Genomic DNA, 18,756 nt, shown 5'->3' on the forward strand with positions numbered 1-18,756 from the left:
TGACGATGTTTAATCAATGTTGGGTTCTGACGTTGATTTGACCATTGAAATTTGGTCATTTTTCAACCAATATTCTACAACACAAATACAACGTTGAAACAACATGCTTTTTGACAACGTCTAGTCAATATCAGGTTGTGACGTTGATTTGACCATTGAAATTTGGTCATGTTCCCAACCAATATTCTACAACAAAAACACAACGTTGAAACAACATGCTTTTTGACTACGTTTAATCAATGTTGGGTTCTAAGGCTGATTTGACCATTGAATTTTGGTCATCTTCCCAACCAATATTCTGAAAAACAAATACAACGTTAAAACAACATGGTTTCTGACGACGTTTACTCAATGTTAGGTTCTGACGTTGATTTGACCATTGAAATTTGGTCATGTTCCCAACCAATATTCTACAACAAAAATACAACGTGGAAACAGCATACTTTTTGACGACGTTTAATCAATGTTGGGTTCTAAGGCTGATTTGACCATTGAATTTTGGTCATCTTTCCAACCAATATTCTACAACACAAATACAACGTTAAAACAACATGCTTTCTGACGACGTTTACTCAATGTTAGGTTCTGACGTTGATTTGACCATTGAAATTTGGTCATGTTCTCAACCAATATTCTACAACAAAAACACAACGTTGAAACAACATGCTTTTTGACTACGTTTAATCAATGTTGGGTTCTAAGGCTGATTTGACCATTGAATTTTGGTCATCTTCCCAACCAATATTCTGAAAAACAAATACAACGTTAAAACAACATGGTTTCTGACGACGTTTACTCAATGTTAGGTTCTGACGTTGATTTGACCATTGAAATTTGGTCATGTTCCCAACCAATATTCTACAACAAAAATACAACGTGGAAACAGCATACTTTTTGACGACGTTTAATCAATGTTGGGTTCTAAGGCTGATTTGACCATTGAATTTTGGTCATCTTTCCAACCAATATTCTACAACACAAATACAACGTTAAAACAACATGCTTTCTGACGACGTTTACTCAATGTTAGGTTCTGACGTTGATTTGACCATTGAAATTTGGTCATGTTCCCAACCAATATTCTACAACAAAAACACAACGTTGAAACAGAATGCTTTTTGACGACTTTTAATCAATGTTGGGTTCTAAGGCTGATTTGACCATTGAATTTTGGTCATCTTCCCAACCAATATTCTGAAAAACAAATACAACGTTAAAACAACATGTTTTCTGACGACGTTTACTCAATGTTAGGTTCTGACGTTGATTTGACCATTGAAATTTGGTCATATTCCTAACCAATATTCTACAACAAAAATACAACGTTGAAACAGCATGCTTTTTGACAACGTTTAATCAATGTTGGGTTCTAAGGCTGATTTGACCATTGAATTTTGGTCATCTTCCCAACCAATATTCTACAACACAAATACAACGTTAAAACAACATGCTTTCTGACGACGTTTACTCAATGTTAGGTTCTGACGTTGATTTGACCATTGAAATTTGGTCATGTTCCCAACCAATATTCTACAACAAAAACACAACGTTGAAACAACATGCTTTTTGACTACGTTTAATCAATGTTGGGTTCTAAGGCTGATTTGACCATTGAATTTTGGTCATCTTCCCAACCAATATTCTGAAAAACAAATACAACGTTAACACAACACGCTTTCTGACAACGTTTACTCAATGTTAGTTTCTGACGTTGATTTGACCGTTGAATTTTGGTCACTTCCCAACCAATATTCTACAACACAAATACAACGTTAAAACGGAAATTATTTTTGACAACATTTATTCAATTTCCGGTTGTGACGTTGATTTGACCATTGAAATTTGGTAATTTCCCGACGAAAAATGTTGATCCAACGTTAGACACCAACGTTGTCTCAATTTACAAATACAACTATTTTGCAACGTTGTTTTGAAGTCAGTTTTAAAGGACATGTATGTATAATCAACATTGTATCAACGTTGTCTTGTGCCTGCTGGGACACCACATCAAATAAATGTAGTTTACACTCCAGTGACGTTACCGTATATAAATGTGCAACAATACATTATTGACTGACTGATTTACTGCGACAAAAACTAAGCAGAAGTGCTAATAACGGATATTATAAAAGCGGATATCATTGTTTACATCCATAGCAGCCATCTTTGAAAGGAACTCGGGGGTGGTGAGGATGCTCCGACTTCCCGAGTCAGAAATCCGACAACAAGGGGCGATCCAGTTTAAATCCCGACGAGTAACTCAGGATTTCCGACTTCCCAGTACAAATAGATCGCACCATAAGGTCCAATATTGTTGTGTGTCGTCTTCATAATGCTGTATCACAGTGCAGTATTGTCCATCGGAGCCAAGGCCGCTTTAAGGAGCTTAGTAAGATTTTGTATGGAATAAGACGATAAGTCCCTCACTAATGCCCCAAGTGTGTATTTGCCACAGGCTTTGCTGTGCCCCCCCCTGGGGTTACTGCATTTTCAACTTATTACGCACATGCATGTTTTGTAGGCCTTACACAAAGCCACCGTGCACTGAACAATGATGTCTTCATGTAAGTGAATATTAAAATGCTTAGCTGCGTTAAATCAATATCGCAACAGCGGCGAGGATCTGTGCACAGTAAGTCCAGGCATTAGTCTTTGTGAATGTATGGAAATCCTCCCCAGCAGGAGAGCAAGTACGAATGCTGCCGAGTCGCAGACACAGGAATGAAAGCAGAAATCCCCGTTTTTAAACATTCCGCGTCAAAATATCAATTCCGCGTTTTGAAAAATGAAATATTGTTGCGTATAAGGACGGATGTCAGAGGACGGTAGTCAAAAGATGGAGCTAACTTTGTTTTCTTATCAGCATTCGAGCAGCATTTAGACATCGGTGGCTTCTCAGTGCAACACCGGAAATGTGTCCCCGTGAAAACGCGTCCGACCGGAACGCTAACAATAATAAAAGTTTTGTGAGTGAACTTTATAAACTCACTACAATATATTGTAATTTAAAAAATAGGATCTAAACTAAATGCGTTGAACGCTCACCTCAGCCGCAGGTAGTCGCTGTAAACCCAGATTCCGATCTAACAAAAGTCTTAAAGGGGAACATTATCACAATTTCAGAAGGGTTAAAACCATTAAAAATCAGTTCCCAGTGGCTTGTTTTATTTTTCGACGTTTTTTTCAAAATTTTACCCATCACGCAATATCCCTAAAAAAAGCTTCAAAGTGCCTGATTTTAACCATCGTTATATACACCCGTCCATTTTCCTGTGACGTCACATAGTGATGCCAACACAAACAAACATGGCGGAAAGAACAGCAAGCTATAGCGACATTAGCTCGGATTCAGACTCGGATTTCAGCGGCTTAAGCGATTCAACAGATTACGCATGTATTGAAACGGATGTTTGTAATGTGGAGGCAGGTAGCGAAAACGAAATTGAAGAAGAAACTGAAGCTATTGAGCCATATCGGTTTGAACCGTATGCAAGCGAAACCGACGAAAACGACACGACAGCCAGCGACACGGGAGAAAGCGAGGACGAATTCGGCGATCGCCTTCTAACCAACGATTGGTTTGTGTTTGTTTAGCATTAAAGGAAACTAACAACTATGAACTAGGTTTACAGCATATGAAATACATTTGGCAACAACATGCACTTTGAGAGTGCAGACAGCCCAATTTTCATCAATTAATATATTCTGTAGACATACCCTCATCCGCTCTCTTTTCCTGAAAGCTGATCTGTCCAGTTTTGGAGTTGATGTCAGCAGGCCAGGGAAGCTAGGGTCGATATTCTTCTCTTGATCATCTTCGGTGGCATAAGGGACGGTGTGAGCCAAGACATCCAGGGGGTTTAGCTCGCTCGTCTGCGGGAACAAACTGCCGCCATTGCTTGCCGTGCTACCGAGGTCCTTTGTCCCTGAATTGCTCACACACTCCGGCAGATTCAATGGGGGTCTGGCGGCAGATTTCTTTGACTTTATCGTTGGAAATGCATCTGCTTTGAGTGTCGCAGGATATCCACACATTCTTGCCATCTCTGTCGTAGCATAGCTTTCGTCGGTAAAGTGTGCGGAACAAACTTGCCACTTTCGCATCTTTGGGCCACTGGTGCAACTTGAATGCGTCCCTGTTCGTGTTGTTACACCCTCCGACAACACACCGACGAGGCATGATGTCTCCAAGGTACGGAAAACTGTCGAAAAAACGGAAAATAACAGAGCTGATTTGACTCGGATTGGCGGATTGCTTAACGTGACGTCATCGCTCCGAGAGCGAATAATAGAAAGGCGTTTAATTCGCCAAAATTCACCCATTTAGAGTTCGGAAATCGGTTAAAAAAAATATATGGTCTTTTTTCTGCAACATCAAGGTATATATTGACGCTTACATAGGTCTGGTGATAATGTTCCCCTTTAACTCATTCTCTTTTTATTCCACATCAATGTGGAATGCGCTCCCAATAGGGGTAAAAGAAAGGGCATCTCTATCCTCCTTCAAAACTGCAATAAAAGTACACCTCGAGGCAACTTCAACCCTAAACTAACACCCTCCCCGGATTGTAAATAACCAAATGTAAATAATCAAATGTAGACACTTTTTCTTATGCTTTCTGATCTCTCTCTCTCTCTCTCTCTCTCTCTCTCTCTCTCTCTCTCTCTCTCTCTCTCTCTCCACTACTTGCTGTACACATCCTACCAAGTCAGACCTACACTGTTTCAATGTCCATTTCTTTGTTCTCAATTGTTGATGACTGAAGTGATGATAAGAACCAAACCTAACCCCCCCACCCCCTCCACATCCCACACCCCGGATTGTAAATAATGTAAATAATTCAATGTATATACTCTGATGATTATCTTGTGTGATGACTGTATTATGATGATAGTATATATCTGATAGTACATATCTGTATCATGAATCAATTTAAGTGGACCCCGACTTAAAGAAGTTGAAAAACTTATTGGGGTGTTACCATTTAGTGGTCAATTGTACGGAATATGTACTTCACTGTGCAATCTACTAATAAAAGTTTTAATCAATCAATCAATCAATCCTCATGCCTAAACGCCGCACTGAGATGCAGGACAGAGAGACCATCAGGAGTGCCAAAACAAGGTGCACATCTGCGGTCCCCTCCAAGGTTTCTCATTGTATCCCATTGGGTTGAGTTTTTTTCTTGCCCTGACGTGGGATCTGAGCTGAGGATGTCGTTGTGGCTTGTGCAGCCCTTTGAGACACTTGTGATTAAGGGCTATATAAATACACGTTGATCGATTGAACGATGACGGCTTTCTACCGTATTTTTCGGACTATAAATTGCAGTTTTTTTCATAGTTTGGCCGGGGGTGCGACTTATACTCAGGAGCGACTTATACTCCGAAAAATGCGGTACTTTGCTGCTCGTCATATATATATATACAATCCAAACACTGTAGTTCCTATGCAGTTGTAGTTCTCGAGCAGGCATGTCAAAGCCAAGGCCAGTTCCGGCCCCCGGGATGATATTTGAGGCCAAAGTAAGACAAAGAAAACAATCTAAGTTGTCTTTATTTTATAGTTTTGATGCCATGATTTTAATAGTCCGGCCCGCGTGTGCACAGATTTTCCTCCATGTGGCCCCTGAACTAAAATAAGTTTGGCAACCCTGTTCTAGACTAATTATTAATAGCCAGCCAGAAAATATATTTTTGACATGACAATGTAAACAGAGGTCACAACACCGGAAGTATTACCCGAGGGGGCGTGGCTACAGGATAGAGTTGCCAACGTTGTCTGAGGTCTTTGCATGCATGTTAGAGAATTTTACATGACATTTTCAATAATAATAATAATGTTCGTAAATTACAAAAAAAAACCATTAAATTAGACATGAACCGTTGTTGTCAAAAGTAAAGAACATAATGTCATGGCTGTCTTAAATTTCCAATAATTTCTACAATTCTTATTTTTTTGTGATAGAGTGATTGGAGCACATACTTGTTGGTCACAAAAATCATTCATGAAGTTTGCTTCTTTTATGAATTTATTATGGGTCTACTGAAAATGTGACCAAAAGTATACATACAGCAATGTTAATATTTGCTTACATGTCCCTTGGCAAGTTTCACCGCAATAAGGCGCTTTTGGTAGCCATCCATCCAATTTTTGACCACTCCTCTTGACAAAATTGGTGCAGTTCAGCTAAATGTGTTGGTTTTCTGACATGGACTTGTTTCTTCAGCATTGTCCACACGTTTAAGTCAGGACTTTGGGAAGGCCATTCTAAAACCTTAATTCTAGCCTGATTTAGCCATTCCTTGACCACTTTTGACGTGTGTTTGGGGTCATTGTCCTGTTGGAACACCCAACTGCGCCCAACTGATGATTTTAGGTTCTCCTGAAGAATTTGGAGGTAATCCTCATTTTTTTCACTGTCCCGTTTACTCTCTGTAAAGCACCAGTTCCATTGGCAGCAAAACAGGCCCAAAGCATAATACTACCACCACCATGCATGACAGTAGTTATTAGAGATGCGCGGTTTGCGGACACAACCGCGGATTATCCGCGGATTGGGCGGTTGAAATAAAAAAAAATTCGATTTTATCCGCGCGTCAGGTCGGGCGGTTGAAATAAAAAAAAATTAGATTTTAAATAGATTCAGGCGGGTGGCAGTTAAACCCATCCATCCATCCATTTTCTACCGCGTATTCCCTTTGGGGTCGTGGGGGGCGCTGGAGCCTATCTCAGCTACAATCGGGCGGAAGGTGGGGTACACCCTGGACAAGTCGCCACCTCATCGCAGGGCCAACACAGATAGACAGACAACATTCACACTCACATCCACACACTAGGGCCAATTTAGTGTTGCCAATCAACTTATCCCCAGGTGCATGTCTTTGGCAGTTAAACCAATTCGGAAATATATATACATAGTTAAATGTTGTTACCCACATACGAAAAACGAGCAGGCACCTGCAGCATGCCACAACAGAAGAAGAAAAAAAAAAGAGATGGCAACGCCGGCAGCAAACGTGGTACGCGACAAACTAAAAAAGGGAATACTAAAGACCAGGGGGAAAAAAGGCCAGAAAAGTTCAGCGTGGACTCGTTTTTATGAGGTTGTAAATCAGGATGATAGTAATGCTGGCTACGTGATTTGCAAGAGCTGCGACGCTGTTTATGTCTACGACAGTCACAAAACCGGGACATCTAACATGGTGCATCACATTTGTGCAAAACCCCGAATCTCCACAAACACCCTGAGCATGAGCAGTTTCGTCCGCCGTGATCCCAGAAGAGTGCCACAGGATGTTAAAACAAGGCTTACAGATGCATGTGTGAACGCAGCTGCCTGCAGCAGTTTGAGTGGCGCGAGCGCGCTTGGAGGTGTGCTCAGCGCGGCTCCCAGATGATTGCGCACTGGTGTGCGTCTGGGCCGTGACAGCGTGGCACGCATTGAATGTCTCTGCTGTATTGGATCAGTCTCCTTTCTTTAACAGGCAAAAGCTTTATAACCTCACTAATGCCTTGCATCGTCTATATTAGATATATAACAACGGGCGGGTGGCGGATGGCGGGCGGGTGCGGTTTTGATTAAATGTTAGTTCGGGTGGATGGCGGATGGTTGACGACTTTTGTGATGCGGTTGCGGATGAAATAATTGCCTATCCGCGCATCTCTAGTAGGTATGGTGTTCCTGGGATTAAAGGCCTCACCTTTTCTCCTCCAATATTACCATATTGCGGCGTATTGTGGCCAAACAGCTCAATTTTTGTTTGAGGTTGGTAGATGAGAATAAATCTAAAAGTAAACTATAGTGTAGAATTGCACCTAATTACACCTAATGTAGTTTTTGATTTTCAAAATTTATTTCGGGCTTGCGCGGCAGCACTTTGTGCCGATAGAAATGTTCCTTTTTTTCTCTTTTTTTTTTTTTGTCAGTTTTTCGTCAAAAGGAGCTCACATGCCTGAAGTGAATATTAAATCAGTATCAACAGCGGCGAGGATCCGGGCACAGGAAGTCCAGGCATTAGTCTTTGTGGACGTATGGAAATCGTCCCCTGCAAGAGAGCGAGTACGAACCCTGCCGAGTCGCAGGCACACGGGAGTGGATGAAAGGACCACGGCGACACCGGCACCCTGCTGAGCTCAGTCTGACAGGATGACGAGGGGAGGGTTTTATCGTGAGGGACACGATTGAGAATAGGGCTGATAGGAACGAGGGAACGGTGTGTTTTTTGGAGGGGAACGTGATGCACATGCGCATGCAGAACAATAGCGTCCGCGGAGGAGTGCAGACCGAAAGGAAGGAGACGGATGGAAGGAAACAATAGAGGCTAGAAGCTTGCCCATGCAGTATTAATCAGACATGGATGCTGCTCCACTCCCATTCATTTGCGGCGTCAGATAAGACCACCCGCGGAGAGAACGCTCTTATTCGCTCTTACACAGCTCGCTACACGAGTGCTCTTGTTTGACGCTCTCGCAAGATATGACGACAGTGCGAAATGAAAAGGCAGATGCGAATGGACGGGGAAGAACCCTGCAAGACCCAATTGTTCTGTTATCTGGGATGTTATAAGAAGCATGGAGGCATGTGGGAAATCAAATATGACTCTGTGCTCAGGTGTGTGCGTGTGAACCTCTCCACGAGCCAACAGCTTCACTTTTCTTACCTGTCTTCCCTGTCTCGTCCACACCAAACCCCCGCCCCCCCGCTTGCTCTACAGGTGCAGGATGCCATGCGCTGTCGGATGGGCGGGTGCAAAGACGACAGCGAAAACTCCCCGGACTCCTGCAAGAACGGACAGGTGCAGATCATGGTGAATAGCATTTCATTTCATCCCACCCGCTGTTGGCCTGGAGAAAGCATGTTTGTTTTCACGAGGACTTTGTAGGAAATTGCACAAAATGGCTGCTGGTTTATCTTCCTGCAACAGGACCATCTACTTCAGTCCTCGCGGGCTTTTGATGTGATTTTCGCGGCCTAAAAAGCCTGAATTTGCGGGCGCTTTATCTATATATTTTTAGTTGGTTTTTTTCGACTTGTGGTTTTATGAATTTGCTAACATTTAGTAAGGCTGTGAGTCTTTGGGCACCACACGATTTGATTCCTGGGGGTAACGATTCAATTCAGAATCGATTCTATCAATTAAAAACGATTCTAGATTATTTAAAAAAGAATATTGGATGCCAGTTTTATGATTAACTAAATTCTCCCATAAAATAGATAAACAGCTCTGATACATTTCTATGTTACTTAAAAGAAAACTGGTTTCGTTTGATAAAATTCTACCCAAACATTTAATAACGTCAAATTAGGGCTGGGCGATATGACCTTTTATTAATATCTCCATATTTTTAGGCCATGTCACGATACACAATATATATCTGGGTATTTTGCCTTAGCCTTGAATGAACACTTGATGCATATAATCACAGCAGTATGATGATTCTATGTGTCTACATTAAAACGTTCTTGTTCATACTTACCATACCATACCAACTTTATTTATAAAGCCCTTTAAAGACAAGCACAGTTGAAAAACAAAGGGCTGTACACCACAAAGAAATGAAGGCAAAGGACAGACTAAAAAATAACATTTAAAACAGAAATAAAAATACACATTTAAAAAGCAAATATAAATTACCCTAAGAACAGTTTGTTAGATAAAAACAGTTTAAAAGTTAAAAACAGTTCAAAAAGTTAAAAGCTAAAAACAGTTCAAAGTCTCATGCTGGGTTAAAAGCCAGTGAATAAAAATGGGTTTTAAGAAGGGTCTTAAAAATAGCCAAAGAAGGGGCCTGTCTCACATGGAGAGGGAGATCGTTCCAGACTTTGGGACCCGCAACAGAGAAAGCTCTGTCCCCTCTGAGCTTGCGCTTTGTTTTGGGTACCTCCAGGATCAGCTGATCAGCTGACCTGAGGGACCGGGTGGGGGCATAGAGGTGGAGCAGTTTAGAGAGGTACGGTGGGGCAAGACCACGTAAGGATTTAAAAACGAGTAAGATCATTTTAAAATGGACTCTAAAAGACACAGGCAGCCAGTGGAGGGAGGCTAAAACAGGAGTAATGTGCTCTCTTTTTCTTGTGTTAGTTAAAAGTCGGGCAGCTGCATTTTGGACCAGCTGCAGACGTGAGAGGGAGGATTGATTTATTCCAAAATACAAAGAGTTACAGTAATCCAGCCGATTAACTTCATTAATATATGCTCATTTTAAACTTTCATGCAGAGAGGGAAATCACAACTAAGTCAATTTAGCAAAAGTGTATTTATTAAAGAGTTATTAGGCAGTGGCACAAACATTCATGTCACTTCCAAAACAGAAAGTGCAAGATTGTCAGAGACATTTTAAAACAAGCTATTAGTGCACTTTTGTGCATGATGTCACTAAGATGACATATCAAAACAACACTAAATTAAAGTGCACTTTTTGTACAGAACGCCACTACAATAGTTTAAAACAAATAAAGTGCACTTTTGTGCATGATGTCACACAAGATATTTCAATAAGTGTCATATAAAAATGAGCTGCATATCAAATAGTGTATGTCCTTCGCTATGTGGTAGGTTCCTGCGGACGTTATCTCCTTCTGTTGTTGACTATTTTTTTCACACAGTGTTGATCTGGAAATAGTTGCGTGGGCATTTTGTTGGTGTGGAACCTAACGGAGATGTTGACATGCGGAGTTTCAAGCACTCTTAATTCTCTAGCGGGTGACTTTTCAAATGATGCTACATTAGCAGTAATGCTACTTTTTGTAGCAACGCTTTTGCCGCACACTTGACATATTACAGTTGTCTGTTCAACATATTCCCGCTTGAAGCCAAACCACCGCCCGACGATGGACCCCCTGCTGTTTTTCTTGGGAATGAATTCTTCCTTCATTTGTTACCAGAAGAAGGTGCACTTGTTTTAAGTCTCTGTGAGAAGGAGAGACAAGAAAGAGTGGGAAACGCATGCAGTGTAATGCCAGCAGCTAAAAGCAACTGCGTGAGAACGTATACTCCAATATCACGATATAGCCATTTTCTATATCGCACAGAGACAAACCCACGATATATCGAGTATATCAATATATCGCCCAGCCCTAAGTCAAATACAAATAAAGTCAATCTGTCCAGCAGATATAGATCATCTACATCAACAATATGATTTGATTGAGTGGCTAGACAGGATAGATTTAAAAAAAAAAATATATATATATATATATATAAATATATATATATATATATATATATATATATATATATATATATATATATATATTTTTTTTTTTTTTTTTTTTTTAATCGATTAAATCGTTACAAAGAAGAACCGCAATTATTTTGAAAAAAAGATTTTTTGACACCCCTATCAGGTCGTCCGTTGTTTTGTTTAATAAAATTCTACCCAAACATTTAATAAAGTCAAATACAAATAATGTCAATCTGTACAGCAGATATAGATCATCTACATCAACAATATGATTTGATTGAGTGGCTAGACAGGATAGATTAAAAAAATATATATATATATAAATATATTTATATATATTTATATATATATATATATATATATATATATATATATATATATATATATTTTATTTTTAATTATTTTATTTTATTTTTTATTTTTTTTGAATCGATTAAATCGTTACAAAGAAGAACCGCAATTATTTTGAAAAAAAGATTTTTTGACACCCCTATCAGGTCGTCCGTTGTTTCATTTAATAAAATTCTACCCAAACATTTAATAAAGTCAAATACAAATAATGTCAATCTGTACAGCAGATATAGATCATCTACATCAACAATATGATTTGACTGAGTGGCTGGACAGGACAGATTTAAAAGGAAAAAAACAAATCTATTTTTAAAACGATTAAATCGTTACAAATAAGAACCGCAATTATTCTGAAATCAGATTTTTTGACACCCCAGGTTGTCCGTTGTTGTGACATTAACTTCAAACAGGATTGGAACAAAAATAGAAAAAAACAAATCCTGTATTGATGGTATACCTACTTTATAGCACAGACTTTAAAAGTAGACACTAGATGGCAGTACAAGCACCTACTCAGCGCTCATTGACAAAGTTTGTACTTTATTTCATGATAACTAATAATCATAATGAATAATTATAAAAAAATAATTCCTTTTTGTCCGCGGTCTGCTCTGTCGTCCACTTGTTGCAGACATTCCCCGTGTGTTTTTAATGCTTAAAAAACCTTTGTCCATCTTAAAAAATCATTTATGTTCCGACACATGTACCCCCGGACGTTGTGAACTGTTGATATCGCGGTGATTTTTGTTGGTCAACGAGAGATGACGAGAGATAATCATCACACTTCAACATCTCTAACATCTAAAAAGCTGCCTCTTCGCTCTCTCAGCATTGCAAAAGAGAATATGTTCTTAATTGTCTTACGGTTAAATAAAGTTAAAATAATAGGGGTGCGTATCTTTGGGCAGTTAACGATTGGATCCAATTTCTAGGGTGACGATTCGATTCAAAATTGATTTTCGATTCAACACAGTTCTTGATTCAATTCGATTGCCACAATGTTTTATTTGGTACAATGATTATAATAAAATGTTTTTAAAACAGGTTGCAGGTTAGAAAAGCTCCTTCTGGGTTCATGGAGATGCCCTAAAAACTTATTTTTAGAAATGTATTCTAATTTAATACATTTTTGAAAATTATGATTCGATTTCATCATCATCATCATCATTTCTTTTTATTCCTTTCATGAAAGTGCATATATACAAGCCACGTACAGTTCACACTTTCATAGTTTTTTTGTTTCTTATACATTTCCATGATCAGAAAGGAGCAGATGGAAGAACATTATTCTTACATTTATCTGCCCCCTTTAACACAAAATATTATAGTTGACTTTATCACTGTTCCCTACACCAACACTCGAACTCCAACATACTTTTGAATTTTTCTTTAAGCATTTTCACAATGAATGAATTTAGAACCGGGATGAATAACTTTAATAACTCTAGAAAGAGGTTCCGCAGCCTCCGAAGCAGAACCTCGAGGTTCTGTAACAGCTTCTTCCCTCAGGCCGTAAGACTCTTGAACGCATCATAATTAAATTATCCCCTCAACTCCCCACAAAATGGATTAACTCGCTGGAATAAAAAAGACAATGTTACATACATCCATAAACGTGGACACATGTGAAAAAGTGCAATATATTTATCTGTACAGTAATCTATTTATTTATTTATATATATTTATTTATTTTATATATATATTTATATATTATTTATATTTATTTATTTATATATGCACCTTATTGCTTTTTTATCCTGCACTACCATGAGCTTATGTAACTAAATTTCGTTCTTATCTGTGCTGTAAAGTTCAAATTTGAATGACAATAAAAAGGAAGTCTAAGTCTAAGTCTAATAAAAATCGCGATTTGGAAGTGAATCGATTATTTTGTGCACCCCTATTAAATAAATCTAAATATATTAGGAGTGTACACAAAAATTCCGGTTCGGTACGTACCTCGGTTTAGAGATCACATTTCGGTTCATTTTCGGTACAGTAAGAAAACAACAAAATATTAATTTTTGGGTTATGTATTTACCAAATTTGCAAAATCTTCCACCAAATATATTTGATGTGAAGTAATGGGAACCTTGGATAGGTCAATAATTCATAATAACATTGATTTTGATTCAATATTATGTTTTGAGTAAAAAAAAACAGCTTTGTTTTATTAGTCAACATTTCAACTTTTTCTAAATTACATTTCACCTTTAAGCTTTTTTATTTCATTTTTGTTATGTTTTTGTTTATTTTAATAGTATTTTCAGAATGTGCCGTGGGCCTTTAAAACATTAGCTGTGGATCGCAAATGGCCTCCGGGGCACACTTTTGACACCCCTGCTATAGATAATAAAAAATTAAATCTGATAAATCTATGGATAAAAAGCAGAGCCTGGCGATGCATGCGCGTTTATCATAACTCTCTCTCTCTCTCTCTGTCTCTGCCCCTCCCTCACTAATGCTGCTACGCACACCTCCACAATTTGTTTTGTTTTTAACCCCTTCTTAACCCAGAACGTACATTGAAAATACACGCAACCCTAACTCAAAATGCCGGACATTTGAGGCATTTAAGAAACTCCGCCCGGACAACTCCGCAAAAGAGGACATGTCCGGTGAAAAGAGGACGTATGGTCAGTCTATCTAGCATGCCGTGTGTTGTGCCTCGGTGTGCATTGTTTACACAACGTGCGTTACGCTACTTAATATGTCCGTGTGGAAACTGGTTTGATACACAACCGAACCGAAACCCCCGTACCGAAACGGTTCGATAAAAATACACGTACCGTTACCTCCCTAAAATATATCTATACCAGGACGTGAGGATGCTGTTGTGTTGCTAAATGTTTATTTACTACATTACCCAGAAGGTTTAGCGCTGTAGACAGGAACAAGAAGTAGATCTGGGGCCGTATTTATCAAGCGTCTTAGAGTGCCATTTTATACTTAAGTCATACTTGCCAACCCTCCCGAATTTTCCGGGAGACTCCCGAAATTCAGTGCCTCTCCCGAAAACCTCCCGGGACAAATATTCTCTCGAAAATCTCCCGATTTTCAGCCGGAGCTGGAGACCACGCCCCCTCCAGCTCCATGCGGACCTGAGTGAGGACAACCTTGACAGGAGGACAACAGGGTGACAAGAAATAAATCATCCAGACTAGAGATAAATAGTATTATTATGTTTATCTTACCTAAAAATAAATATATTTGTTAATTTTTTTTTTAAAAACTAAATTAATTTTTACTATATTTTGCTAAAAACATCAAAATTAATTTTATTTTTATTTGTATTTTTTCCTGACTCCTTATTACATCCAGCCATAGAATTATACATTAAAATAAACATATTTGAAATAATTAATTATAGATTATCATAATAATTCATGTAAAATGACCATATTTAATTATTAAAATAATTGCTTGTTTATCAACAACTTTAGCATTTTATTCATTACATTTTGAAGCTCTCAGAAGCCAAGTTATGTTATATTCCTTAATATTTATTTATGCAAGTTTGAAGTATCAATTATCTAAACACAGTTTTGTTTGCATATTTTCAGGATATATATACAGGTAAAAGCCAGTAAATTAGAATATTTTGAAAAACTTGATTTATTTCAGTAATTGCATTCAAAAGGTGTAACTTGTACATTATATTTATTCATTGCACACAGACTGATGCATTCAAATGTTTATTTCATTTAATTTTGATGATTTGAAGTGGCAACAAATGAAAATCCAAAATTCCGTGTGTCACAAAATTAGAATATTACTTAAGGCTAATACAAAAAAGGGATTTTTAGAAATGTTGGCCAACTGAAAAGTATGAAAATGAAAAATATGATTATGTACAATACTCAATACTTGGTTGGAGCTCCTTTTGCCTCAATTACTGCGTTAATGCGGCGTGGCATGGAGTCGATGAGTTTCTGGCACTGCTCAGGTGTTATGAGAGCCCAGGTTGCTCTGATAGTGGCCTTCAACTCTTCTGCGACTTTTGGGTCTGGCATTCTGCATCTTCCTTTTCACAATACCCCACAGATTTTCTATGGGGCTAAGGTCAGGGGAGTTGGCGGGCCAATTTAGAACAGAAATACCATGGTCCGTAAACCAGGCACGGGTAGATTTTGCGCTGTGTGCAGGCGCCAAGTCCTGTTGGAACTTGAAATCTCCATCTCCATAGAGCAGGTCAGCAGCAGGAAGCATGAAGTGCTCTAAAACTTGCTGGTAGACGGCTGCGTTGACCCTGGATCTCAGGAAACAGAGTGGACCGACACCAGCAGATGACATGGCACCCCAAACCATCACCCAACCATGCAAATTTTGCATTTCCTTTGGAAATCGAGGTCCCAGAGTCTGGAGGAAGACAGGAGAGGCACAGGATCCACGTTGCCTGAAGTCTAGTGTAAAGTTTCCACCATCAGTGATCACCCTTATTATAGCCATAAGGGTGAAAATCGGTGAATATTAATCCCGGGAGTTTTCTGCGAGAGGCACTGAAATCCGGAAGTCTCACGGGAAAATTGGGGGGTTCAGCAAGTAAGCTGCTGAGCCGCATCAGAGTGATCAAAGAGCCGCATGCGGCTCCGGAGCCGCGGGTTGCAGACCCCTGGTTTAGACAGAGCGGGTACTATTTTTGTCACAGATTTAATAATAAGGGGCGTCATCTCATCAGCAACATCACGCAGCAGAGCTTTCACAGCAGAACTAAAGGTCATCACAATGCTTCCATATCTCGCCACTGGGAAAATGAATTGGAAAGAAAAGAAAACATTTATTTTTGATTCATTGCCAATATTGTTTGTTTTGTTTTATTTTGTAGTTTATTGTCAAAATATACACTCCCATTGTCCACTTAAATACTTCTAAGATATTTTTTTATTCTTAGACAAGGGATTCCCTTCTGTGATTGATCATTTCTGCGGACACAGAAATGACCTCACCTAAAATTCCGTTTACGGCACATAGTAATGTCGTAATTCAGCTCTGAGTGTGACATTTAAGATTCAGTCCTACACTTCGCTGAAAGTGTGAGTAAGACGCTTGATAACTAACTTTTAAGTGCAGCTTTCAGCGAAGAATTTCTTTACTCATAAGCATACTTGCCAACCCTCCCGGATTTACCGGGAGACTCCCGAAATTCAGCGCCTCTCCCGAAAACCTCCCGGGACAAATTTTCTCCTGAAAATCTCCCGAAATTCAGGCGGACTCAGGTCCTCCACAATATAAAAAAGCGTACCTGCCCAATCACGTTATAACTATAGAATGATGGAGGGCGAGTTCTTGGTTTCTTATGTGGGTTTATTGTTAGGCAGTTTCATTAACGTCCTCCCAGCGTGGCAACAACACACAACAACAGCAGTCACTTTTTTGTATACCGTAAAGCAGTTCGTCTGCCGTAAACAGCAATATTGTGACACTCTTAAACAGGACAATACTGCCATCTAGTGCATTTGATGAAAGCACTTTTGTGCGTGCCACACAGCAATGCATCATCAGAGAGGGTGTTCAGCATGGTTCGAAAAATAGTGACAGAGAATAGAACAAGGATGGACAATTCAACCCTTAAATGGGTTGTACTTGTATAGCGCTTTTCTACCTTTTTAAGGAACTCAAAGCGCTTTGACACTATTTTCCACATTCACACACACACATTCACACATTCACACACTGATGGCGGGAGCTGCCATGCACGGCGCTAACCAGTCCCATCAGGAGCAAGGGTGAAGTGTCTTGCTCAAGGACACAACGGACGTGACTAGGATGGTAGAAGGTGGGGATTGAACCAGTAACCCTCAGATTGCTGGCACGGCCACTCTCCCAACTTCGCCACGCCGTCCCCGTTTTTAACTCAACAATGAGTAGATGAGTGTTATGTGTGTGTATATGTGTAAATAAATGAACACTGAAATTCAAGTATTTATTTTATATATATATATATATATATATATATATATATATATATATATATATATATATATATATATATATATATATATATATATATGTGTGTATATATATATATATATATATATATATATATATATATATATATTTATAGCTAGAATTAACTGAACGTCAAGTATTTCTTATATATATATATATATATATATATATATATATATGAAATACTTGACTTGGTGAATTCTAGCTGTAAATATACTCCTCCCCTTTTAGCCACGCCCCCAACCACGCCCACCCCCCTCCCCCCACCTCCCGAAATCGGAGGTCCCAAGGTTGGCAAGTATGCTCATAAGTCAACTCTTAGCAGACTTCTTAGGAGTAATTCTAAGACGCTTGATAAATACGGCCCCTGAGGTGGAAGGAGGACTGCAATTGTGATTGTGTTGTTGTTTCCTGCTTTGTCTACACAAGAAACCAACATAAATTGTAATTAGATCGCGGACGTGTGCGTTTGAGTGCAGCTCTGAGATGAATTTTAATGGAAAAAAATTACGCTGATTGGCCAAAATGTGCGGGGAATGTGTAGGCATTGGTTGATCCATCCATCCATTTTCTACCGCTTATCCCTTTCGGGGTTGCTCAGCTACAATCGGGCAGAAGGCGGGGTACACCCTGGACAAGTCGCCACCTCATCTCATGGCCGGCGTTGGTTGAATTTGCGTAAAATGGCACGATCGCAAATTATTAGAGGAACTGCACTATGCAGAATTTTTTTTTTTCTGGTGAAATTGTATTGTTTCTTTATTCATAGTCCATAACCCAATCAAAATGTGCTCCTACAGCACATTACTTTTTGAGCAACATTTAAAAATTCCAGTGAAAACTGGCCGCCAGATTGCGTCAATGCCTCTTTTTCCCTGTTTGTCATTCAATAGCAGGAACTCATCATTAATTATGCATTATCCATTTGAAGTCAATTATTAGAGAAATGCGTGATTTCCCGTCGCATTTAAATGTCACTCGACCGCCACAGTTCAGTGCATGACAATGACTTTCCAAAGTGTCGCATCGCTTTGCATAAAAAGTTGCCAGCGGGAGAAGTGTGCAAAATACAATTGTTGGACATGTTCCATTATGGCATTGACAAGTTTTCAGATAAAGCTGCGTGAATACCTGCAAAACTCACCCCCCCAAAAAAATAAAAAGACAAATCAGCATTTTTTATTATTGCTTTCTGTGTGATACATCATTTATACTGCTTGGCCAATTTCAGGAGACTTAATTTCTTCCTCAAATCCGTTTGCAGTGAT

The 18,756-nt window shown here is 39.1% G+C and overlaps 1 protein-coding gene across 11 annotated transcripts in view; it reads left to right on the forward strand.

Moving 5' to 3' along the window:
* adgrb2 (adhesion G protein-coupled receptor B2) overlaps positions 1-18,756 on the forward strand; it is a 771,897-nt gene that overhangs the window by 650,897 nt on the left and 102,244 nt on the right. For 9 of the 11 annotated variants that reach the window (XM_061982439.1, XM_061982437.2, XM_061982433.1 and 6 more), the window contains one exon: positions 8,719-8,811. In XM_061982439.1, the coding sequence (XP_061838423.1) occupies positions 8,719-8,811 (93 nt within the window). The remainder of the gene's footprint in view (positions 1-8,718; positions 8,812-18,756) is intronic. The other 2 variants (XM_061982435.1, XM_061982432.1) reach the window with 1 other exon arrangement.

This window comes from Nerophis lumbriciformis, linkage group LG21 (assembly GCF_033978685.3).
Source record: "Nerophis lumbriciformis linkage group LG21, RoL_Nlum_v2.1, whole genome shotgun sequence".
Lineage (NCBI taxonomy): Eukaryota > Metazoa > Chordata > Actinopteri > Syngnathiformes > Syngnathidae > Nerophis > Nerophis lumbriciformis.